General features: G+C 41.8%; 1 protein-coding gene across 20 annotated transcripts in view; it reads right to left on the minus strand.

The window, feature by feature from the left end:
• Positions 1 to 25263, minus strand: part of KALRN (kalirin RhoGEF kinase) — a 671367-nt gene that overhangs the window by 322536 nt on the left and 323568 nt on the right. For all 20 annotated transcript variants that reach the window (XM_086675190.1, XM_086675188.1, XM_086675186.1 and 17 more), the window contains exon 11: positions 2467 to 2658. In XM_086675190.1, the coding sequence (XP_086531316.1) occupies positions 2467 to 2658 (192 nt within the window). The remainder of the gene's footprint in view (positions 1 to 2466; positions 2659 to 25263) is intronic.

Raw genomic sequence — 25263 nt, forward strand, 5'->3', positions numbered from 1 at the left:
TCTGAGTGTAAGTAGAACAAATCTTTTGATGTAGGAAGCAGGCAAAAGTAAAATTATGAACTTCAGCCTGGGGAGTCACAGGAAGTCTAGGTTAAATCTCTTAGGAAGATGGATGCTCAGTTCCTGCTCAGAAATCTCCTGTACAGGAGGCTCCAATTCCTTCAAATTTATATCCCACAATGCCATTCTATTACACACTGGCATTAATGCAAAAACTCAGAAAATGATTGTATGCAGGCAGAAATGAAGAGAGAAAAGGAAGGAGGAAAGGAAAGAAGAAGAAATTAGCCCTAACTAGGCAGGAAGGATCTCTGACAGTACTTATCAGCATCTGTCTCCCACACCCACAACCTGGCAACACTTTACATTTCTCCGCTAAGATCCACCCTCCCCCTCAAGGCCTGCTTTAGAGATTGGAAATGTAAAGAGAAAAAAGAAGAGTAAGGAGAAGGAAGAAGAGCAGACGAGGAAAGGAGATGCAGGAGGAAAACAGAAGTGTGTGGAGCAGCAGGGGCAAGTGTGAACAGTCTTCAGGAAGCCAGGTAAAATCTCCGCTGTATGACTTAGAAGCTCCGTAACTTAGACAGACTCTTTAGCGAGCCTGAGTTTTCCCGCTTGAAAGTATGTTTAATAAAATCTAGATCCTAAGATCGTCATGAGGATTCCATGTGTCTGGCACGTAGTAGGTACCCAATTAAAAAAATGCTACCTACTACACATCGAGTGCTCACAATGAGCCATATCTTAGGTCAGGTCTGTCACTTCGGTGTATTACTTCAGACTGAATTACTATTATTTATTATTATTGTTATCAACATCAAATAAAGAAGAGGAGAAGAAGAAAAAGAAAGGAATTTTGAATTCACTTTAGAACCATCAGGGATCTCAGGGCCACTGAATCCAACAGCATGATTTTATAGATGAGGCAGCCCAGGGCCAGAGGCACGGTGATCTGCACAAGCTCACCTGGTTCTACAGCAGCAGAATCTGGACTAGGATCCCAGCCTTCTAGCTCCATGTACAGAAGGTGGGAGATATAGCTAAACTGACCTCATCCTCCACCTCCCTAGGCAGCTAGCACCCCCACAGCCCTCACAAGGAATATGACTCCTGTTCATTCATGCTCCATTCCATCACCCACAGGCTCATAATTAGAGGAGAATACACATGACTTTGGTTTCTGAAACCATTATTAAGAATCGGGTGAGCCACAAGCGAGCAGACAACCAGGCAGGAAACCTGGATTAAAGCTAATCCCCTTGCTTTACAGACACTCATCAGAGAGGGGCTGTGGATCCCACAGAGAGGAAGCAGAGCCATCTTCCGGGAGCTCACAGCCCCTTCATCTGCCTGGGGAATCTCAGTTTAGAAAACATTATCTTTTCATGTTTTTCTCTGATAGGCACTGCAACAATTTGCATTCATTCCCACCAAGTGTCAGAAAAGCCTGTGAAGTAGTAACAACCAGGCTTCTTAATGCATTTCAAATATCACAAATCAACTTAATTAAGTAGGGTTAATTTTTTTTTTCCTGAGAAGCAATCACACTTTAATTAATACTCGATTAAAATGAATTCCTGGGGGAACAGAAGCATGCATACACCTAATGAGTTCATCTGCCAAGGGTGTTATTATAGAAGATGCTAAATGTGCCTCCTTACTGGCCACTTACTCAATTTCAAATGCCCCCATGTTAATCAGAAATGAAAAGCAATTGCAGGTTTGCAACCCAACTCCTTTATGGGAGCCTCTCTGCCCTGCCAACGGTGGAACATAATCCGTTCTCCCCTTTCCCGTCTCTGCTTTGTGAATGATTCAGGACCAGATTTTAGCCCAGATGGCTTCCTCCTGCATGGAGGGTACCTCAGTCTCCCTTCCTTCACTGGCCACCACTCCACAATCAGAAAGTTGAGAAGCAACTCACATTAACATCACCACCCTGGAGCAGACCTCATTAAGAAGATTTAATTCTCTGTTTTAAAAAAATAAAAGAAAAGCATAGAACACATTTGCAAACTCTGTATGTTTCTTGCTGGTAGCAAAGATGATCAAAGTTTTGCGGGACTGATTTCTGATAGGAAACAGCAACCATAAGAAACTGGGTATGGGGGGGGGGAGGGAGTCTCTGCTATTTTACGTTTCCTCTTGCAGTGACTATTTCTATACTAGGGATCCCCCAGTTTCTCTAGCTGCAGACTGAATGCTCTAGCAGACTCCCTAAACTACCTGCCTGGGTGGCTCCCTCCTCACTAGAGATGAGAAGGAAATGTTTCATTTTGGTTGAGACCTAAATACAGGTAATCAGGAGTAAATTGTTAGTATCATCACTGTCAGGAGGTTAGTAACCCCAAGACCACCCAGGCCCCTGGGCATACCTTGGAGGCCGTTTTTTCCTGGGAAACTGCCCTGACCCTTGCCAGAACAAATCAACCCAGCCAACGCCCCCTTTCCATCGACTCGCCTTACCTCTTTGGTGTGCGTGTGGAAGGAGACAGACATGTCCAGGAGAAGCTTCCGCTGTTCCACCCTGCGCACAAAGTCCTGGATGCGCACCTCCAGGTGTCGAGCTGCCTTGTAGATCTCCTCGGGGTCACATTCCCCCGTCTGAGCCAGCTGCTCTGCAGCCTCTAGGAGCTTGTCCGCGTTGGTGTAGGTATTCTGCCAGCAGCAACAGTGAGGGAGAGTCAACTTGCAGCCACTGACTGAGAGCTTCGCGCTTTCCCCCAGCCCACCCGGGGCTGCCCAGAGCTGGAGCCTAGGGTGTAGGCGCTAAGCACACAGCTCCCTGATCTGGCAGCAGAGGAGCTGAGTGCCAGGCTTGCCCGCCGCCTCTCAGCAAGCTAGCAGCCTTCCTGGCAGCTCAGCATAAATGGGCACTAGCTAGGTGCCTCCTCCGTTCCCGGGATTTCTCAGAGGTGGGGTGTCCCTGGAAAGAAGCGAGGAGACAAGGCAAGAACCCCCTCTCCCATGTGCTCTGATTCCCCACCCTTGTGAAGATCCATCATTGCCTTCACATCTCAGGCTGTAACTGCCAGAGTCAGAAATACCTCATCCACAAAGATCGTCTGTGTTTCTACGTGAGAACACCAGGGAAACAATAACTGGAAGGCTTGTTCGACTTTCTCCCCCAAGTTCCCCGTAACTACTGGTGTTTATCTTTTGGAACAGAGCTATCTCTTTATAGGGGAAGAGGTCAAGCAATTCCAGGGATCTGACAGAAGGAAGCAAGCGGCCACAGTCAGAGTGAGGAGATGCAGGCTATTCCCTGTGCACCCAATGAAGGCTTAATGTTTGCAGGAAGACTGGGGAGGAGCCTGGTGATTTCATCATAAACTACTCCATGCACACGCACACGCACGCACGCACACATGCACACACTCTCTCAATCCATGTCTGTACACACCATGCTATTCTCTAGAGCATTTAAAAAGGCAACCAGCTTGTAATTATTATTCATCAGGATGGGAGTCACTGCCTTTATAATAGTTATGCCATGGATTCAACTTTTCCTCAGCAGGCTTCCCTTAAAAAAGATCTGATATACCCTGATTTAGAACTGGTGAGTCAAGTGTATATTATATTTCTTAATATCCCTGCAGTCATACAATGCCCTATAGAGTGCTAAATAAGTGGATGCTGGTAACCATGCAAATCTTGTAGCAGAAATAGTATCAAATGCAAAGTGAGTGGAGAATGAAAATGGATTTATGAGCAATGACGGTGGAGAAGTGGCCTTTAGTGTCCACAGAATTTTGTTTTTATTTTATTTTTTTAACTTACCTGAAGATCTGGGCATTAAAGACTGAATTGTACTTCCTCCCCACCCCTGGAAATTGACATGTTGAAGCCCTAAGCCCCAGAACCTCAGAATGTGACCTTATTTGGAAAGGGTCATTGCAGATGTAATTAGTTAAGATCAAGTCACACTGGAGTAGAGTGGGTTCTTAATCCAACATGACTGCTGTCCTTACCAAAAGAATGCCATGTGAAGATGAAGCAGAGATTGGGAGATGTATCTACCTGCCAAGGAATGATAAACATTGCCAGTAAACCACCAGAGTTAGGAGAGGCATGGAACACATTCTCCCACATATCCTCAGAAAGAACCAGTCCTGTTGACACCTTTGACCCTGGATTTCTAGGCTCCAGAACTGAGAGAGAATAAATTTCTGTTATTTAAGACCCAGGAAACTAACACACTGGGGTACAAAGTTGCAGAGACTGTTGACACAGACCCTTGATTGTACTGGAGAAGATTGGCCGGGCTTCTGCAAACACTTGTCATGGTTTTAAGAAAAAAAAAAAGAGGTTAGAGTGGGAGAGAGCCAAAGCATAAGAGACTCTTAAAAACTGAGAATAAACTGAGGGTTGATGGGGGGTGGGAAGGAGGTACTCAAAATCATGATGGAAACACCAAGAGAGATGGGAAATGATGGGCAGGAGAGACTTCCTAGGCTGTGGGCCAGGTTGAAGAAGGCTCCTACAGGGCTGTCCACAATTTCTAGTGGGTGATGGGTATTGAGGAGGGCACCTTTTGGGATGAGCACTGGGTGTTGTATGGAAAACAATTTGACAATAAATTTCATATATTGAAAAAAATAAAAATAAAATAAATAAAAAATAAATAAATAAATAATAATAAAAAAAAGAAATACTTAAAGAGGCCACAGTGGATCCTTAAGGAATGCTATCTGAAAAACAATGGCCTAGGGCAAATGCTGTCCCAGTGCAGGTTGAAGTAGGGTGGTAGTGGTACACAAAAAAGAGGAAAAATCCTTTGGCCCCACTTGGGGAATTCATGGAAAAAACATGATCCTTGTGTGAAGAAAGAGGCTTTGCCACTGAGTCAACTAAGGGTATGTTGATTCTGGAAAGCAAGTGAAGGAGGTACTCAAAATCATGATGGAAACACCAAGAGAGATGGGAAATGATGGGCAGGAGAGACTTCCTAGGCTGTGGGCCAGGTTGAAGAAGGCTCCTACAGGGCTGTCCACAATTTCTAGTAAATACACCCAGAGCTGATGGGAGAGAGTGTTTTTCAGGAATGTCTCAGATTTTCTACTTTAAACCCTAGGGAATTTCAGGAAACCCCAAAGAAACCCAGAGGTTGTGACTTTATATTTTCTAGGCAATAAATAAATATTTGTGGCAAAGTGAAAGCAAGCTTACTTGAAAGTTAAGTTTGGGACCAATAAGAGATATATAAAAAGCAAAACTGAAGTGCCTACTGTATATATAAAGTAGACAACTTGTCCCAGTTTGTCCGGTACTTTCCTGATTTTAACACTAAAAGTCCTATCAATTCTAAGCAAGTTGGGATGGCTCATTATCCTAATACATATCTAATGCTGTGAGTCTTTCAGGAGTATAGATACATATGCAATGTATGCTGCCTCAATAGATTATTGTGTAGTCATCCGTGACATAATATGGCAACACAGAAAACTGAGCAAGTAACACAATAATAATTAAAGGTTAAAGTTCTTTGACATCATGATATAGATGCTGAAAAAATGGAAAAAACTGAAAATAAAAATAGCCAATAATTACTGAATAATTTTCACGTGCCAAAGACAATCTAAAGATTTATATGCATATTAACTCACTTCATCTTCATAATAATGCTATGAAGTCAGTACAGCCATCAGCTCCATTTTACACATGAAGAAACTGAGGCACAAATAATTTCTGGCCAAGGTCACATGTTTCATATGATAGAACCAAGATTAAAATCTTTTCTGGTTTCAGAGCCCAAGCTCAAACCATTACACTATTATGTCAGATGAAGAAGGGCCTTGGCTTGCCACACTGAGATGTTTTACCCCAAAGGCAGTAGGAAGCCACTGAACAGTTTTAAGCAGAAGACAGATGTGATGGGTGTATAGTGTATAGAGACATTACCCCACCTCTATACAGAGTGAAGGCAGAAGCCTAAGGATGGGCAGGACTCAGAAGAGAAGGAAGAGGACTTCTCATTGACAGGACCCACTTTTCTTTATGCCCATGGTACTCTATGTTTATCCCATTCCATAGCCATTTTCAGGCTCACATGTAACAATGTGCTTCCATGGGTATCTTCCTACTGGTCTGTGAGCTCCTTAAATGTAGGTTCCATATTTCATTCATCTTTGGTTCTTCATGCCAGGAGCTGTGGCTGGTATACTATAGGCACTTATTAAATGTTTGCTGAATAAACAAGGCACAAAGATGGGAATGAGCACTGTTATGTTTGATAAGTTGAGTCAACCTGAACAAATTAGACAATGGTAGGAAATCATACTGGATAGGCTGAGAAGAGCTACAGAACACATTTATAAAGAGAAAGGGATAATAAAGACATGTGGGAGGGCAATGGGGTCAATGCTAAAAGCTGCGCTCTTTGCTTTACCTGCTGCTCAGGCTTCCTCCCTGTTGCTACCAGAAAGAGGTTCTAAAATTCAGATCCAGTCACACCTCTCTTCTTAAAACTGTTCAGTGGCTTCCCATTGCCTTTGGGGTAAAATGCCTTAGCATGGCATGCAAGGCCCTTCTTCATATGATGCTTGCTTTTTCTCTTCAGCTTCAACTCACATTTCTCCCCCTACAGCCTATGAAATAAATTGTTTAGACTTCCAGAACTCATTGCACGGAATCCTGCCCCTATTCTTATGGTTGGGATGTTTTCCTCCTTTCTTTTTTACATGATCAACTCTTACCCTTTAAGACCCAGACCAGGCACCACTTCTTCCAGGAAGCCCACCCTCACCTCCACTTCTCACCCAAGGTTGGCTTAGATGTGCTCCTCTGAGCTCCCAGAGTGATCTGTGCCAACCTGCCATACTCTAATGCAAATGTTTGCCTTTCCCGTCTGCTTAGGGGCAAATAATGTCTTTCATCTCTTTCCCTTAGTGCCTGGCACCAAGTAAATACTCCATAAATGTTTAACGAATTAATTAATATATTAAAGAGTACATCACTCCCCATTAATCCTAATATTCAATCCTTGGCTCTCATCAACTACTTGGTATAAGACCTTACATGCTATAATTCATATTCAATGTTCAACACCATTTGGTTTATCCTACCTCTTGGCACAGTCTTGAAATAGAAATGTGCTTAGAGAATATCAACTGGAGTATTACCAAAGCACTGTATTGATACCTATCATCACCCCAAATTGGAGCATGGATCACGACAGGCTTCTGTTCACCTTCTGACCAAATAAACAGCAGTTTCTGCCCCAAGGCCAGAGTTGGACTTCACTGTGAGTACAAGTTCCTGGGCATTCTTTGGTTTCCCAGCTGCATAGCCTCTGCCTTGTACTTGACCCCTTATCAACATTACCCAACTGATATGCCAAAAATGGGTCCTAAGAGCTGGGTTATTAATCCTTCAGCCTTTGGGGCTTTCAAGCAAGGCCTGTGATAGTCCTGAGTCAGACATTTGGGACACAGATATAGCTGCAGTTTCTGTCCTTCTCTCCCCAGTCCCTATGTCAACCAGGTAAAATACCCTAGATAATTCAGGCCTTCAGTCTACCTTCCACTCCCTCTGCTGCAGGCCTGGCCCATTTTTTTTTTTTTTTTTTTTTGCTTTCTCCTCCTGGAAGAAACAGAAACTTCTAGGATAACTTATCTCTGAAAACAGAGGCATCCCCAAAACACAGGTATGGTTTCAGTTTCCCTGGGCTGAAGCAGAAGGGCAAGTGGCAGGGAGTGGAAGAGACAGTGAAAATAAACACCTATAGCATCAAGAGTTCATTTCCTTGGTAACATGAAGTTAGCACTCTTGGCTGTATGCTCTGGGGATGAGAAGGATGAGGTCCAGGAAGCACTTTCACTATTCAAAAGAGGCGGTATGGACTGGAGAATGTGACTACCAGAAGACCAGGAGAGAATTTCTTTCCTGATGATTATTTTTCCAGGCTGGTATAGCTGGAACCCATGGGCAGTTAGAGGAAAGGAGCAAATGAGGGAAAGAGAGACATGCAAGTACAGGCATTGGGGAAGATACAGACTTAACTCTAGTTTTGACAATAGTGAATGGCAGACAAATCAAGGTGATGCCTAAAATTTTACATTTGAATACTACTTTAAAGTTGACAATAAATTTCTTCCACCTTCTTTCCTTACACAGTCTGGGGGCAGGTATGCAGGGAATGCATCTGGGGGTAACGAACCACCTGAAAGAATGAAAGGTAAGGGCACCCAGTATTCACACAGGGCTGGAATGGTACCCCTTTCCACCAGTCACACTGGAAAACCTCATGAATCACAGGATATTAGGTAGAGTACTCAGAAGAGTCTTGCCTCAGCAGGGGTAAATAGTTAGCCTTAGACCAAGCATTGCTCTGGTCCTGCCTAACAAATTTTGTAAGAAAGACCTAAAAAGACCAAACTTTTTTCAAGTAACTTAACTGTGTCCCAAGACAAAGCCTAAGAATATTTATAGGGGGGCACCTGGATGGTTCAGTCAGTTAAGGGTCCAACTTTGGCTCAGGTCATGATCTAACGGTTCATGAGTCCGAGCCCCGCATTGGGCTCTCTACTGTCTGCAGGGAGCCTGCTTTGGATCCTCTGTTTTCCTCTTCCTCTGCCCTTCCCCTGCTTGCTCTCTCTCTCAAAAATAAATAAAAATTAAAAAAAAAATTTAAGCATACTTATAGGAGTATAGAAATATTCAGCAACCAGCAAGGTAAAATTCACAGTGTCTGGTATCTAATAAAAAACTACCAGATATACAAAGGATCAGGAAAATATAACCTATGATGAAGACAAAAAGCAATCAAAACTGACCCATAACTGCCATAGATGTTAAAAATAGTAGACAAGGTTTTTTTAAATGGCTATTGTAACTGTATTTCATATGTTCAAAAGTTAAGTAGAGAAACATAAGACATAAAGAAAAAAAAAGATCTTGCACTTCAAAAGATGAAAAATATACTGGGTTGTATCAAAAGTAGGTTAAACACTGCAGAAGAAAAGATTACTGAACTCAAAAACACAGCAATATAGAAACTGTTCAAATTGAAATGCTGACAGAAAAATAATTTTTTAAAATGAAGCCTCGGTGAGCTGTTGGGACAACTTTAATAAAGCTAATACCCATGTAATTGAAATCCCTAAAGGAGAGTATGGGGAGTAGAAAAGATATAAAAGATTTAAAGAAATAATGGCCAAAAAATTTCCAAACATCCACAGATACAAGAAACTAAACTCAACCCAAGAAACCCAAAGAAAATTACACCAAGGTACATAAAAGTTGAATCAAACCAAGTAGGGAAAAAACAGAGAAAAGGAAATCTTAAAAGGGGCCAGAGGAAAAAAAGACGTGCTACATACACACACACCAAATATAAAGATTTAAAGTACTTTAAAATTTAGTCAGCTTAGAATTCTTATGCCCAGTACAAATATTTGTCCAAAAAAAGTGAAAATAAAGACATATTAAGACATACAAATCTGAAAAAATTCTTCACCAGCAGACTTACATGACAAAAAAAAATGAAGAAGGAAAATGGTATCGGATGGAAATACAGATCCACACACAGGAATGAAGAACGTTAGAAATGTTAACTGTATGGGGGAAAAATGTAAGTTTTTCTTATTATTTAAATCTCTTTAAAAGATAACAATTTAGGGGTACCTGGGTGGCTCAGTTGGTTAAGTATCCGACTCTTGGTTTCAGCTCAGGTCATGATCACACAGTTTGTGGGTTCCAGTCCCATGTCGGGATCTGTGCTGCTGGTGTGGAGCCTACTATTCTCCCATTCTCTCTCTCTCCCTCTCTCTCTCTCTCTCTATCTCTGCCCCTCCCCCACTCACGCGCATGCGTGCATGCTCTCTCTCTCTCTCTAAATAAATAAATAAAACTTAAAAAAAACATAATAATACAAACATAACAATAGTGTAGCATGGGGTTTACAGCACATGCATAAGTAAAACATATGACAACAATAGCACAAAGGTCACAAAGGGAGAAATGGAAGTGTACTATACTATTGTAAGGTTCTTATACTATATGTAAAGTGGCAAAACATCATTTGAAGGTGAACTGTAATAATTGAAGTCACATATTACAAACAACCCTAAAGCCACCATTAAAGTAACAAAATAAAGAGTTACAGCTAAGAAGCCAACAAAGAGATAAAATGGAATCATAAAAAATTATTCACTTCTCATCATGATAAGTGTACTCTTTAATCCCCCTCATCTATTTTCCCCATCCCCCCACCCACCTCCCCTCTGGTAACAGTTTGTTCTCTACAGTTAAAAGTCTGTTTCTTGGTTTCTCTACCTCTTTCTTTTTTTTTTTTTTTTTTTCTTTCCTTGTTTGTTTTGTTTCTTAAATTCCACATATGTGTGAAATCATATGGTATTTGTCTTTCTCTGACTGGCTTATTTCACTTAGCATTATACTCTCTAGTTCTACCCTAAAAGGATGTTACTGCTTTCCAGGAGATACTGAGGTTGGAGTGACTGCTAATGGGCACAGAGTTTCTTTTGGGGGTGATGAAATCGTTCCAAAATTAACTGTGGTGATATTTGCATAACTCTGTGAATACACTTGCAACCATGGAATTGTATACTTTAAAAGGGTGAATTGTGGGGCACTTCGGTGGCTCAGTTGGTTAAGCGTTCAACTCTTGATTTTGGCTCAAGTCATGATCTCATGGTTCATGAGATCGAGCTCTGTGATGGGCTCTATGTTGACAGCACAGAGTCTGCTTGGGATTTTCTCTCTCCCTCTGTCTCTGCCCCTCCTCTACTTATGGTCTCTCTCTCTGAAAATAAATAAATGCACTTAAAAATAAATAAAAGGGTGAATGGTATGTATGTGGATTATATCTCAATAAATCTGGGGTTTTTTTAAGGAAAAAAATATTCAATTAACCCAAAACAGGAAGAAAAAGGAAGAGAGAAATAATTGAGAATAGATGAAACAAAATGGAAAAAATATAACAAGATGATAGACAAACATATCAATAGTCACATTAAATATAAGTTATCTAAACACTACAATCAAAAGGCAGAGATTGTCAGGTTGGATAAAAAGGCAAGCCCCAACTATATGTTGTCTACAAGGAATGCACTTCAAATGTAAAGACACAAATAAGTTAAAAGTAAAAGGGTGGAAAAAATATAGCATAATAACACTAATCGAAAGAAACTGGGGTGACTTTATTAATATCAGACATAGTAGATTTCATTGCAAATCATATTACTGGGGAAAAAGAAATTCATTTCATAATGATAAGGGGGTCAATTCATCAAGAGGACATCATAATCCCAAACATATATGTACCTACTAACAAAGCTTTAAAATACATGAAGCAAAAACTGATACACTTTCAAGGAGAAGCAGACAAATCCACAATTACAATCACACATTTAATGTCCCTCTCCCAGTAATTAAACAGAACAAGTAGAAAGGAAATTAGTAAGGATATAGGAGATTTGAAGACTTGATCTAACTGATCTGACATTTATTAACACTCCACCCAACAAGAAAAAAATGCATATTCTTTTCAAGTGCTCACAGAACATTTACCAAGATAAACCATATTCTGGGCTAATAAGCAAGTCTCAAAAAATTCAAAAGGATATAGTCATACAAAATATCTTCTCTGATCATAACACAATTAAATTATAAATCAATGATAGAAATATCACTGGAAAATCCCCAAAGAGTTGGAAACTAAAGAACATACTTTTAAATAATTTATGGGTCAAAGAAGGCAGTATAAGTTTATCAGGTACCTACAGGTGTTCTAGGCATTGTATTAGTCTCTTAATATACATTAGCTCTAAGCTTTAGGATATTGTAAGATGGGCATTATTAATTACATTTTTCAAATGAGAAAACTGAGGCTCAGAAAGATAAAGTAACATGTTTGATGTTACATAGCTAGACAATGGCAAGTCATGTCTCTGAATATAACCTCCAGGACTTTTCATGAAACCATGTACCTCTCTAAGACTCAGTGTAAAACTCTACTTCTTCTGCTTCTCTGCTACTTTGCATTATATTTGTTCTTGTGCCTTTGATTTTTAAAATACGATGTTGTAATTATTCTTTTGCAACTATTTTTTGTTTTGTTTCGTTTTGTTTTATTTTGTTTTGTTTTATTTTATTTTGTTTTGTTTTGTAATACACTTTCAAAGTGTACATGGTGACTTCCAGAGAGAATTACATTCTCCTTGAAGGAAAGAGTCCTATATAACTCATTTTTTCTATTCCAACTACTCATAAATGTTCCTCTTAGGCACAGTGCTCTCCTTTAAACAGGTACTAAACCCCAAAGCTGTGCGGCCCAGCTCTTGTCAGTAGTAATGGTTGGAAATGGACATTTACCATATCTCCTAATGTAGGTAGTCCCCAGTTTAAAAATGAGTAATGACCTAAAAGTTTCTTTGTAAACCTCTTATTTAGTACAGAGAATATATTTTCCATGTAAATGGGAGTTAGATTCCCAGGATAAAAATAAAGAAATTCAGTTGTGCACATAATGTGCTTAAAATTTGGTACTAACATTGTACATCATGTACAATTAGTCAACATTTATAACTAGGGTGATACAGGAAAATGCTATTTAGTTTTCATCCTGGAGCACCAGGCACATATTTCTTCTCCACTTGCTGGTACTCACAGGGGAGGAATGGGATGGACTCTGGCAATGGTAAAGTGGTCTTTGGCTGGAAGCAGTAGGAAAAAAGGAGGAAACTACTTCTTGGAACCAGTGATGGGTTAGCCCACCACATTACACCTGCTAGAAGGACATCTTCCTATGGCTTCCCAAATAAGGCAACAAACACTAGTTGCCTTCATTAAGGCAATTTGTATGTCCAAACAAGGAATGTCTAATGAACATTCCTAATCAGATGCTCCTTAAAGTGGAGACTATCTGTACAAACACTCAGTCTAATAATTGGGACTAATACCAGAATAACTACTATAGATGCCAATATCTCCCAACACAATAGTTTGGGTGTTGAGATTATCTCTGACTGTATCACACTTATGTACACAGTCACCACCATGTCCCATTCTCATGTGCATCACTACTTTCTAGAGAACATGTTCCTCTCTATATTTGGAACGCTTTAGCACCTTTTCCTATTAACAATAAATGGTATATTTTCAGAACTCCATATTTTTTAAGTAAATTTTTTAAGTAAAGTGTTATTTTTCTAGAGTCTAATTTTTATGTGTTTAAGAATGTACCTAGGTCTAGGAATTCTGAGAAAAGAATATCAGCTATTTTTCACTAGGGTGTTTGTTCTCTCTTACTGATTCCTTCTCTATCCTTCTATTCTGCACCAGCTGTATTCATTTACATGTTATACTTTAAAGAAAGTTTGATGTATTTCCTCTCAGCTGTAGGTTGGAAGCTGAATATCTAGTTACTTGCAGGCAAGAGAGCAAAAGAAGCAATGAAAATTAACTGTTAGCAAATTATCTATTTAATAGAATAAGAACAACAACAACAACAACACAAAACAACTTGTTTCTGGACCAAAAGGCAGGGCAATCCTAGAGGCTGCCAATACAGGTTGGACAGAAAACATCAGGTCCAGCTTCTAAGAAAGGACTGGTCAAGATTCCAGAAAATGTGGCCACACCTACTAGGCTGAGACAGAAAGCAAGAAAGGACTTTGTCTCTGCCCCTCCCCACCTATGCCTCCAACACAGGGAGAATAGTTGAAGGTAGAGACAGGACTGTAGGCAGGCCTGGGAGAGCCAAGACTGGTACTTAGCCTGAACACAAAGAAGAGCAAATATGAAGGGGACTCGAGGCCAGAAATTGTCCCAGAACTCCAGCCTGGGGCAAAGTAGAGGGTCCCAGGGAACTTAGCAATCAGAAGATCAAAACCAGGAGAATGCCCTGAAGACACAAAGCTCTGACAGAGAAGGGAAGCATTTAATCCTCTTCCTGCTAACAGGCCCCAGATGCAGTTAGCTGGCATCCACATTGCTGCTGGTAAGCAACCCACCACTCCCAGAATTTGATAACACTGTCTCCACCCTGGCCACACTTCTCCCACCCCCTTTCCCTTCACTCTACTCAAACTGGCAAAATAATGAAGGGGAACGTGTAAGCACAACAGGAGAATGTGGACAAAAATATTTGAAAAGTGAACAAGGTAGACCTAAGTGTTCAGAAGTGGATACATGGATTGCCCAGCCACCCTGGCCCTGTAAAAGTTCATTCTCATGCGGACATCTTACAGCCAAGGAAACAAGCAGTTGGTGAGATAGCATCCCCACAGAACGAAGATGAATAGGGCCACCTGCTGCAGGGTTTGGCAGCTAAAGACATCTTGGGGGGGGGGGGTGTACCCAAAGTAATGTTCTCTCTCAGAAAATATAACTTTGCAGTGTTGCTGTTTTTCCTGTTTTTCATGTTCTATGTTTGGCTGCCAGTGGGAGGCAGTGGGTGTGAGAGGGAGAAGGCAGGGCTCTGAGAAGACAAGACAGTTGGCTTGAAAATACTGCTGAAAACCTGTGGGCTTGGGGATTTACTTTTTTCTTCTGTCCCCATCCTGAAGGGGATAGACAGGGAAAGGCTGGGCCTGACACAGGGAAATGGGGGTCAGATAATGGGTTAACAAAGCAGAGACTCTGACCCACCTACACTTCTGCTTCAGCCCAGTTAGTATAGTGCCCCTTCATGTCCTTCCTTCCTCTTGGTCACATACAGCCCTGTGGATCGCAGCTGCCCATGTCTGTACAGATCTACAAGAGGCCCACAGCCTCTGATGCAAGAGCAGAGGTCACTGACCCTCTTGAGTGATGGTGTTCCTGTTCACTTTCCATCTTTGTAAATCCTGGACCGCTCCTACCTGCCCTGTTCTTACCTTGACCTACCTCCTTGGGTTTGATCTACAGATTATATGGAAAGTGTTTCTCAACAGTAGCACTATTAACATTTTGGGCCAGATAATTCTTTGTTTGGGAGGCTGTCACAGGTTGAATTCTGTTCCTCCAAAAAGATTATGTCGAAGCCTTAATCTCTAGTACCTGAGAATGTGACCATCTTTTGGAAATAGTGTCATTGCAGATGTAATTTGTTAAGATGAGGTCATATTGAAACTGGGTGGGCTTTAATCCAATATGACTGGTAGCCTTATAAAAAATGGTCTGTGGCCTTGGAAACCGTTTTTATTAAGATGGTCCAAAAGTGAAGGAAGAGGCCCCTGCCCCCAAGCCAAAGCCAAAGCAAAGGCTTTGAAACCTAAGAAAGCAGTGCTGAAAGGTATCCATTGTCACACAAAAAAAGATCTGCATGTCACCTACCTTCTCAAGACCAAGACACTGTCTCCAAAAGCAGCCCATATAACCTTGAAAGAAGGCCCTCAGGAGAAACAAGCTTGACCACTATGCCATCAAGTTCCCTCTAACTACCCACTCAGCCACGAAGAAAACAGAAAACAACAGCACACTTGTGTTCACCTGGATGTCAAGGTCAACCAGCACCAGATCAAACAGGCTATGAGGAAGTTCTATGACATTGAGGTGACCAAGGTCAACACCCTGATCAGGTCTGATGGAAAGAAGAAGGCATATGTTTGGCTCCTGACTATGATGTTTGGATGTTGCCAACAAAATTGGGATCATCTAAGTTGAGTCCAGCTGACTAATTCTAAATATAAATTTTTTCACCATAGGAAAAAAAAAAAAAAAAGATGGCCATGTGAAGATACAGACACAGAGAGAACACCACGTGACATGAAGGCCAAGACTGGAGCGATACAGCTACAAGCCAAGGAACACCAAAGATAGCCAGTAAAGCGTCAAACTCTAGGAGGGAGGCCTGGAACAGATTCTCCCTCCCAGCCCTCAGAAGGAACCAGCCCTGCTGATACCTTGATCTCAGACTTCCAGCTTCCAGAACTATGAGACCATTCATTTCTATTATTTGTAGCCACCCAGCTTGTGGTACTTTATTACAGTAGCCCTAGGAAACTAATACAGGGGCTATTCTTTGTATTATAGAACATTTAGCAGCATCCTTGGCCTGTACCCAGATGTAACAGCAATCCCTTCCCTAGATGTAATAAACAAAAAATGTCCCAGACATCACATATGTCCCCTGGGGGCAAAATTGTCTTCTAGTTGAGAACCACTGTTTTAGGTCATAAGACCACAGAGGAAGCCCTAGTGAGGAAGACCATACAATGTCCTCAGCTTACAGTGCTTTCCTGATAATCTGCAGATGGCAGGTTTAAGAAATCATCTAGTACTGTGGTTCTTATAGGACAGGGTGAGGAGGTAGATAAAGGAGATTGCAGGAGAAAAGCAAGACATAGGCCCTACCTCATGTTACTCAAATTAGAATGGGGTTGGGGGGGGGGTGGCATCTGGCAGCATATTTTTTAAAAGCTATAATGGCAGCCACGATCTAAAGTTAAAACCACTCATCTAAGGACAGGGTTCAAAGCTTGGGCTGAAATTTCGAGCTGAAATAAATCTCGTCTTTTGCCTATGTGTAGACATAACCAAAATGTTCAATAATAGGAGATTGGTTCACCACATTATGGTACAGCCACATGATGCAGTCATTACAATTATGTCTTGAAGACTATTCGGTGATCTGAGCAAGTGTTCCTAATGTAAGATTAAATGAAGAAGGAAGGTAAACCAACATATGGTCTGTCTGTCTGTCTGTCTGTCTATCTATCAAAAAAACTACCACTGATCATGATGGCTGCTAGTTTTGGATCCACTTACAAACATTATTACATGTGGTAGATTATGTCATTATCTTAAATTACAGATAAGAAAAGTGAGCTTTGGAAAGAAAAAAAAAAAAAAAAAACTTGAGCAAGCTCCCACAGCTGGTGAATGGCAGATACTGGTCTGGAATTTGCATTCGTTTCACCCCAAGCAAAATGCTCTTTGCACTCTGCTGTGCTAAATAGAAATTTGCCAATAAACATTAATAGTTTATATATAATTATCTCTAAGTGATATTAGGAATGATTTTTCTTTTCCACTATTTTCTTGTTTTCCACATCCTATGATGAACATGTGTTAATTTCATAAACAAAAAAAATGGAAAAGCCAAAGTATAAAAATAATATATGCATTCTTAGAAATTACAACAAAAAATAAACAAATTTTTATAACTATATACATTTGCTCATTTTTGTATGTGTAACAAGAAAGATGTGCAAGATAACTGTGATTACCTTGGAAGGGAGGGATTGGGAAGTAGGAGTAAAGAGATAATTAGCATTTCTATTTATATATATCTTTGCAATATTTCACTTGTTATTACAACAAACAGGAATCTCTTTCAAAATATGAAAAATACCAAATAAAAGAAATTTTAAGGGAAAAGATAAAGATCTAATATATTTTTGTGAACCAACTATATTTAGAAATATAAATAGATTCAATTACAATATATTTGTAATTTAAAGTTTATTTATTTATTTTGAGAGAGACAGAGAGAGTAAGCACAGAGAAGGGGCAGAGAGACAGGGAGAATCTCAGGCAGGCTCCACGCCTGATGTGGGGCTCAAACCAATGAAACTGTGAGATCACGACCTGAGCTAAAATCAAGAGTCAGAGGCTCAACTGACTGAGCCACCCAGGCGCCCCCTCATTACCCATGTATTTAGCTTAGAGATGGGTGCATTTCCTAGCTCTGGATCCTGAAGACACTAATGTTAGACCAACCACAGTGAAATATATAATTACAAAAAATGTAAAATCTCTCTGCAACCCTAGTCAGAGATGTCATCTTTCTCAGTTTGGTCTTTATGACATTGCTTATCATAGCTTAGAAGTAACATGATTTTGGCATGGCATATATGTGCAAAAAAGATCCAGTTAAAAATAATCACCTATGAAGTCCTAGAAATTATTCTCCCTGGGCACAATGCCAGCATCAACTACCCATGACCCTGAGTTGTTTTCCTCAGCAGTCAGAAGTAAGAGACATGTCAAATTTGAAAATACTTAAAAGTGAAACAGGCTTTTGGACAATACCCCCAAGAGCCTCTGTCTGGAATAGGGCCGTATGGTTTGGTTGAAAGACTTCCCCATCACCATCATATAAATATCAAAGCCATTTAATGCCCGTGGCATGAGCTGACAGCTGCACACTGACAGGCAGGAGTCAGTCTTTGGATGCTGCTGTCTATGAAACTGACAAGCTGGTGTGGATTGAAATAATGCTTGGAGCCCTTTAAATAAAAATCATCAAAATAAAGATAGTATGACGCATAAGTGAAAGCAGTAACAGGAGAGATTCAGTTCTAGAATCATCTTCCCTCTTCCAGTCTCACTAGTCCATTCTAGGACTGGGATTTTGGTGACTTTAGAAAGCCTAAGTTGCTTGCATCTCACCTTCTGCAGGTGTACCATTAAAATCATCATCATCATCATCAGGGCACCTGGGTGGCTTAGTCGGTTGAGTGTCTGACCATGGCTCAGGTCATGATCTCACGGCTTGTTGGGCTCTGTGCTGACAGCTCTGGAGCCTGATTCAGATTGTGTCTCCCTCTCCCTCTGCCCTTCCCCCAGTCACACAGACACACACACACAATCTCTCTCTCTTCTCTCTCAAAATAAATAATAATAATAAAAAATTAAAAAAAAATCATCATCATCATCATTCAGGAGAAATATGACTGTTAGCCACAGGACTGCTCCAGGGCCCACAGGGAGTGACACATACTGCTTGAGGGGCCGAATTCCCTGATCATACCCCCCTGCCCCCGGAAGGCTACTGCAGTGTTAGGAAAAACCCTCAGTGAGGAGGGAAAGGAAAACATTAGCCTCTGCATGGCCCTGGGGGTGTCTCTACTCATGACTGGAATTAGTGAACATTGCCATGTCCCTAAAGCATCCAAAAAAAAAAAAAAAAAGTGAATTATATTCGGAATGCTTTATATACAAGGAAGGGAGAGTTTATACTATATTTCAGAAAGTTTACCATCAATAAATGTGAAATGTAAAGTTGTAGCACAAAGCACTTAGGGTTAAGCCTTGGTTCTCTATGAAATTAAATTATGTAGAAGAGTTCACTGTCCAAGGACACAAAAGAAATGAGGTGTGACAGAGGTACAAAGTAGTGATATAATGCTGAGGGCACACCAGTAACAACATGATTGGGTAAGATGGATAAGCCTGGAGAAGTTTTCAGAAGGAGGTCAATTTTGGAGCCAGTTTTAAAGTCTAAAGTGTGAAGGCAAAGGGGAGGAAATCTACCAGGCATGGGAATGGCTTGGGCAAATGTCCAGATTAGGAGGTCAGGATGACATGAGGGGCTTTGGCAGGGAGCTAAGAGAGTCCTGAGGGTTTCTCCTTTGAGTCACGGTTGAATATTGAAAGCTCGCTGGGGGTACATAGCAGGGGTGGCTAAGGGCTCTCCAGGAGGAAAAGTCATCTGTCTTTGGAGAAGCACAGTTCAGGAGTCAGAGAACTCAGTTCCCCGGTCTCTGTGGGACAAGCCGCAGACCGTTACCTTGTGGTGTGGGAGAGGTGTGAAGGTGGCAGGAGGGACAAAGGAAGGAGACCTACACTAGGATTGGGGCTACCTGCATCCCCTTCTGAAACAGGGCCGTATTCGGATACTTATTCGAGGTCAGAAGAGACACCATCTATCCACCAAGGACTGTCCACCGCAGACTGTGGGCCAAGACCCGGGCCTACTTTCAAAGAGAAAACAACATGTTCTTCCCATTTCCTAGCCTGAGGAATTTACGTGAAGAGGCTCACCCATTGGAGCATTTCCTCAGTTGGTTGAGAGAGGCTGTGGGAGATCAACGTTTCCCCGCACAGGACTGTCAAAGGAAAGCGCAGAATCCAAGTAGCTGCAGACGGGACTGTGAGACAGGGATCATGAGGTTCGGGTTCACCTCCCATCATTCACTGCATCATCTGGAGCCCTTGAATGGTCCCAACTTTCACAGGCCAAGAGCTATCTTCTATGACCCTAGCCTGTGCCCATAATCCTCAGAGTTATGAAAGCCTCAGCAAGAAATTCCATGCAAACTCACCCTCAGTGCTACAAGGGGCAAGTTAAGCAATGGGGTTATGTGGATAGTGACACAATGAAGAGCAGCAAGCCAGCTAGGAGACGGGGTCTAGCAGGTCACAAATAATCTCACTGAGTCCCAAAAAGGTGGGTGCTAGAGCCACAGTAGACCTACAGGGCTCTCTGGGAGGGGCGGGCATGCATTGGGGGCAGTACTGCTCGCTGCTGAGCAGGTCACTGGGAGCAGGGCTTCTCTGTTCTCTCTGGTTAGAAGGGCAGGTAAGATAAGTGGCCAGAGTACGCTATATACAAAGCATCATGCTGTTTCCATTTTCACTTCCAAAATCCACTTTTGACCCCAAAGTCTCACAGATCTATACTTATATAAACATCAGAACAAAGCTCATTAAATCAACAGCTTTAGCTTTAGGATGTGGAAAGTCTCCCCTGCTAACCCCTGCTCTGCATGGGATCCTGGCCCTTAAACAGTGTAAGAAGCCTGGGGCATGAAGAGTTCAGTTAAACTCAGAGACTAGTCAGCACATTCTCTCTCTTGGGAGACACCCAGTATGGGGCAATATCATCAATCTTTTCTATATCTTTAGTTCCTCTTTTCTAAGTGTGTTCCAGACATGATCTCATCTACTGTCACTATATCCCCCAAATAATAATGATGATAATTTACATCTGCTCTCTGCTCTAGACTTTACGTGCTTTTAAGTACGTTATTTCATTTAATGCCTACTTTGACTATGATGGAATAAATATTGTTCCCATTTTATGGATGTAGATATGAGGTTTGGCAAGGTTAAGTGACCTACATGTGCAGCTGGAGTAGGTCTAGGCCTTCTAACCCAGGCGTTCCAATCCCTGAACCCTTCTCACTAGATCTTTTGCCTCCCATAAGGAAGAAGGGAGGAAGAATCTGTAACTCCTATTTAACTGATGGGGAGATAATGGTACTAATTATTAACTGGCCTTCATGTAAGGCATTGACTAAGGAAAGAGAATCTAGGAAATTAACCTGTGTCAGCATCATGCAGCCAAATCATCTGGCCACCTGAAGCCATGATGGAATGTAATTTCTTGGAAAAAGAACCTCAAACCCTTCTAACTTCATAAACTTGTAAAACTTTTATCAGAGTGACAACTATGGGTGGGTCAGACCCAAGATTTGCGTCTAAATAACACTCTCCTCTGTAGCTGTATTTTAACAAGCAAATCAGACTGACCTTGTGAATTCCCAAGAAACTAAAGAGTCCATAATTTTAGGCAGAGTCCAAGCCTCATAAAGAAGAAAACTGAAACATGTCTATCACATGGAATTGGAGTTCTCTTTTTAGCCTCACTGCCCCCTTCCCTCGATGTTATTTTCAAATTCTAAGCATATGATGGACTAACGTCCACTAGAGTTATTTCGAGCCATACTTGGCATTGTTGAAACTCAGATATATTGTACAAAATAGCCCACAGTGTGAAACACCATGGAGATATGTAATTAAAGCTGAGGTTGCCAGTGTTTAGGGCTGTCAGCATCTAGAATGTAGTGGGACAGCTGCACTAGTCTCTGAAACCCAAAGGGCATGCCCTGGGCTGGCTGGGCATTTGCTGTGTATCCCAAGACAAACAAAGCCGATCCCAATGAGGCTTGTATGTCCCCTGATACTATAGGATACCACAAGAGTTCAGCTCCCTCTGTCCCAAACATGCCTTTCTTTCCAGGTGGAATAACTCAGATGTAATGCTTTGTTCCTGTTAGAACTTGGCAGTGGACTTTTCTCCTTTTAAAAATGTATTCCAAATAAAATTAGTTCATGAAAATGCCTCCAGTTGCTCACTGGCAGAGGGAAAAAAAAAAAAAAAAGATTTATCTGCTTGGTGGGTTATTCTTGTTGGTGATATGTGTTTTATTTTTTGGTTTGTGTAACATACAGCCTGAAGCCCCTCAGAGGCTCTTAGGCACTGGTTCCTGGTACTTGTTACCTGCCCCAGCTGCCCCGTCTACCAGCAAGTTCTCAGAAGCCCTTACCCTTCAGCCCAGATGCTTCTGATTTGTTCCAACACCCCAAATGCCGCAGCAAAGGAGTGTTTACCTCACGGAGCTCTCAGGGGTCCTGGAAAACACTGCCTACCTGAAAGTACTCTTGGACCAGAGCTACGCACTGTATCCTGCACCCTGACTAGAATCCCTATTTCAGGAAAGTGTGTCCCAGGAGAAGATGGGACAGACATGAAGGGGAAACAAAGAGGAGGAGGGAGGAGCGAAGGAGAAGGAAAGAGGAGGGGGAAAGAGGAGGGGGAAAGAGGCTACAAAGGCTACTGTTTTGAAGTGCCCCCCCACGCCTCCACAACCCACACCACAGTCACCACCCTCTACCACAGCCAGGTTTTAAGGACTCAGAAAGTCCTCAAGGGGGGCACCTGGGTGGTTCAGTCGGTTGAGTGTCTGACTTTAGCTCAGGTCATGATCTCCTGGTTCGTGAGGTCAAGCCCCACTTTGGGCTCTGAGCTATCAGCTCAGAGCCTGGAGCCTGCTCCAGATTCTATGTCTCCCTCTCTCTCTGTGCCTCCCCTGCTTGCACTCTGTCTGTCTGTCTGTCTCTCTCTCAAAAATAAACATTAAAAAAAAAGAAAAAAGAAAAAAGAAAGTCCTCAAGGCATTGTAATGTATAGGCATCTACTGTGGGGAACAGGAAAGGCTTGGAGGGCATTCATAAATTGCCATTTTCTGAAGGTTTTTCTTGGGAGAAGATTCTGAATCCTTGGCTTAAACCCAGCCCTCCCTTTTCAGTGCTTATTTTGCTTCTCTTTACATATGTATATGTGTACCTGGTTTAAATAGTCTATAATTATAAATTATTTGAATCTGGGGAAGAGTAAGAAGTCTTAATATTAGAGACTTCACCAGAAAAAAAAAAATAACATTGTAGACTACCACGGTAATCTGCAATACCATAGTGATAGCTAGCATTGATCAACATACCCACATACTCTATATAGAGAAAAATATCTGGAAGAATAAACACCAATGTCTTAGCAACTGTTAGACAACTGAGTGGGTAGACTATTTTTGTTCCTACTTGTTTGTCTGCTTTTCTATATTAAATATGTGTGATTTTGTAATTAAAAATAAAGAATATAGGGGTGCCTGGGTGGCTCAGTCAGTTGAGTGTCCGACTTTGGCTCAGGTCATGATCTTGGGGTTCGTGAGTTCGAGCCCTGCGTTGGGCTCTGTGCTGACAGCTCAGAGCCTGGAGCCTGCTTCAGATTCTGTGTCTCCCTCGCTCTCTGCCCCTCCCCCACTCACACTCTGTCTCTCTCCTTCAAAAATAAACATTAAAAATTAAAAAAAAAATAAAGAATATAAATAAATTCCCAAAAGGATCATTAAATCAGCTCAGTTTTTCCCATACTCCAATGGGGTATAAGTGTGGGCTTTGGGGTGAGCCTGCCTGGGTTCAAATCTTGCCTCCTGCACTTGAATGGTCTTCTTTGGGCTTGATTCTTCATTGGGAAAATGAGGATGAATTAACATCTACTCTGTAGAGTGATTTCAAAGATTAAATGAAATATTCCTTGTAAAGTCATGTGTTACATAAATGGCATTTATTATTATTACTCATTCTTTGAAGCTTGCAGATACGTTTCAAAATATTTTTATCCCCTGTATGCAAATCCATCAGCACTCCCTCTAACTTTCAGCCCAGCCAGAGCTGGCTTCTAGGGCGGCAAGCACGCTTCTGAGGCCCACTCTGCTCAGGGTGTCACAGAAATGGAAAGAAGAGGGAAGAGAAAGGAAATCAATTTGGTTTCTCTTCACCTGGGCAGGTTGACCTGTGCTGAAATTAATTATTGGAAGACATGATAATAAATGGTTTGCTTTCAGAATCAATACTGGGCAGACAGAAGAGCTTTCCTCTGGAACAGCCTTCCCTGTTTCCTTTCTAAACCATGTCAGTTCTTTCTGAGAGACAGTAACTTTATTCTTCTCTTCCCTGTGTTGTTGTTACTGTGCATGGTAAATATGCTGTCACATTGTGAAACTCTAGTGGTTACACTCTTGGTACCCTTGTAAGGAGGGCACTGAGTCAGAGAATTCATTAGAGTAGAGAGTGCTCTCACTTGGTGCTCAGTCTTTCTTTTCCTCCTTCTCCCTTTTCTGGGGCCCCATGACAAGCTCAGCTCCAGCCCAGTTACAGAAATAAAATGGAATCACACATCTCACCAAAAGACCTACAAATCAGGTCCTCTTGGCAACCATCTAGCCCTGCCCTGGTGCCCCGTTTTGATAACTAGACTTTGTCCTGTCCCTAGGAGTCAGCCCTTCCTTACTGGTGTCCCAGTAACCTTGCCTCCAACTTGCAGCCTAGTGGCTAGAGCCTTGCAAACTGTCCATTCTCCTCTTTGGATCTCTGAACACATTCGCTCCTGGATACCCAGTGCTGGGTACCCCGTATCTATCAACCACAGGCAGAATGCACGTTTATGCCATTTGCTACCTTGGTTCTGACTGGTCATATTAGATGGCCATTTCTTCCATAATGTTTAACCTGAGGGTCAGACTTCTCAGTACCCATAGCTGATCTGTCCCCTTGCATCTGGCCACTTCAAAGGATAGACCTACACTTTCCAACATAGTTAAGCAGACCCCACCAAGCTGAGTCTTGAGAGATGACAGCAGGGTACTTGATAAGCTAGGGAAGGGAATGAGGCTTAGATGTATCCTATCACCCACACTACCATGGCGACCACTGCTGCCACAAAGGCCACTATTCATCAAGCACCTCCTATGAACCAAATTCTCTATTACATACTTGCCATAGGTCCTTTCTTTCTTTTTTTTTTTTTAAGCTATTCATTTATTTTGAGAGGGGTGGGGAGGGGCAGAGAGAGGGAGAGACAGAATCCCAAGCAGGCTCCATACTGTCAGGACAGAGCACGATGAGGGGCTCAAACCCACAAACAGTGAGATCATGACTTGAGCCGAGATCAAGAGGTGGATGCTTAACTGACTGAGCCACCCAGGTGCCCTCCATATGTTATTTCTAACTGTCATATCACTCTTCAGGGTAGGTGTCACTATCTCCATTTTAGAGAAGGTTACTGAGGCTCAGAAAAATTAAGTGACTGGTGCAAAGCCAATAAAAGGAAAGAACAGATTGATTCTAAATGCTACGCTTCTCTTCACTATACCATACATCCCAATAGATAGGAAATCACAGCTGAGAGGGAACTCTCAAATGGGCTTGGGTAGCTATCAAGGGGAGTTGATTTGGGAAACCAAAACGTTTAGT

Source organism: Puma concolor, chromosome C2 (assembly GCF_028749965.1).
Source record: "Puma concolor isolate L17-30 chromosome C2, mPumCon1.1.hap2, whole genome shotgun sequence".
NCBI lineage: Eukaryota > Metazoa > Chordata > Mammalia > Carnivora > Felidae > Puma > Puma concolor.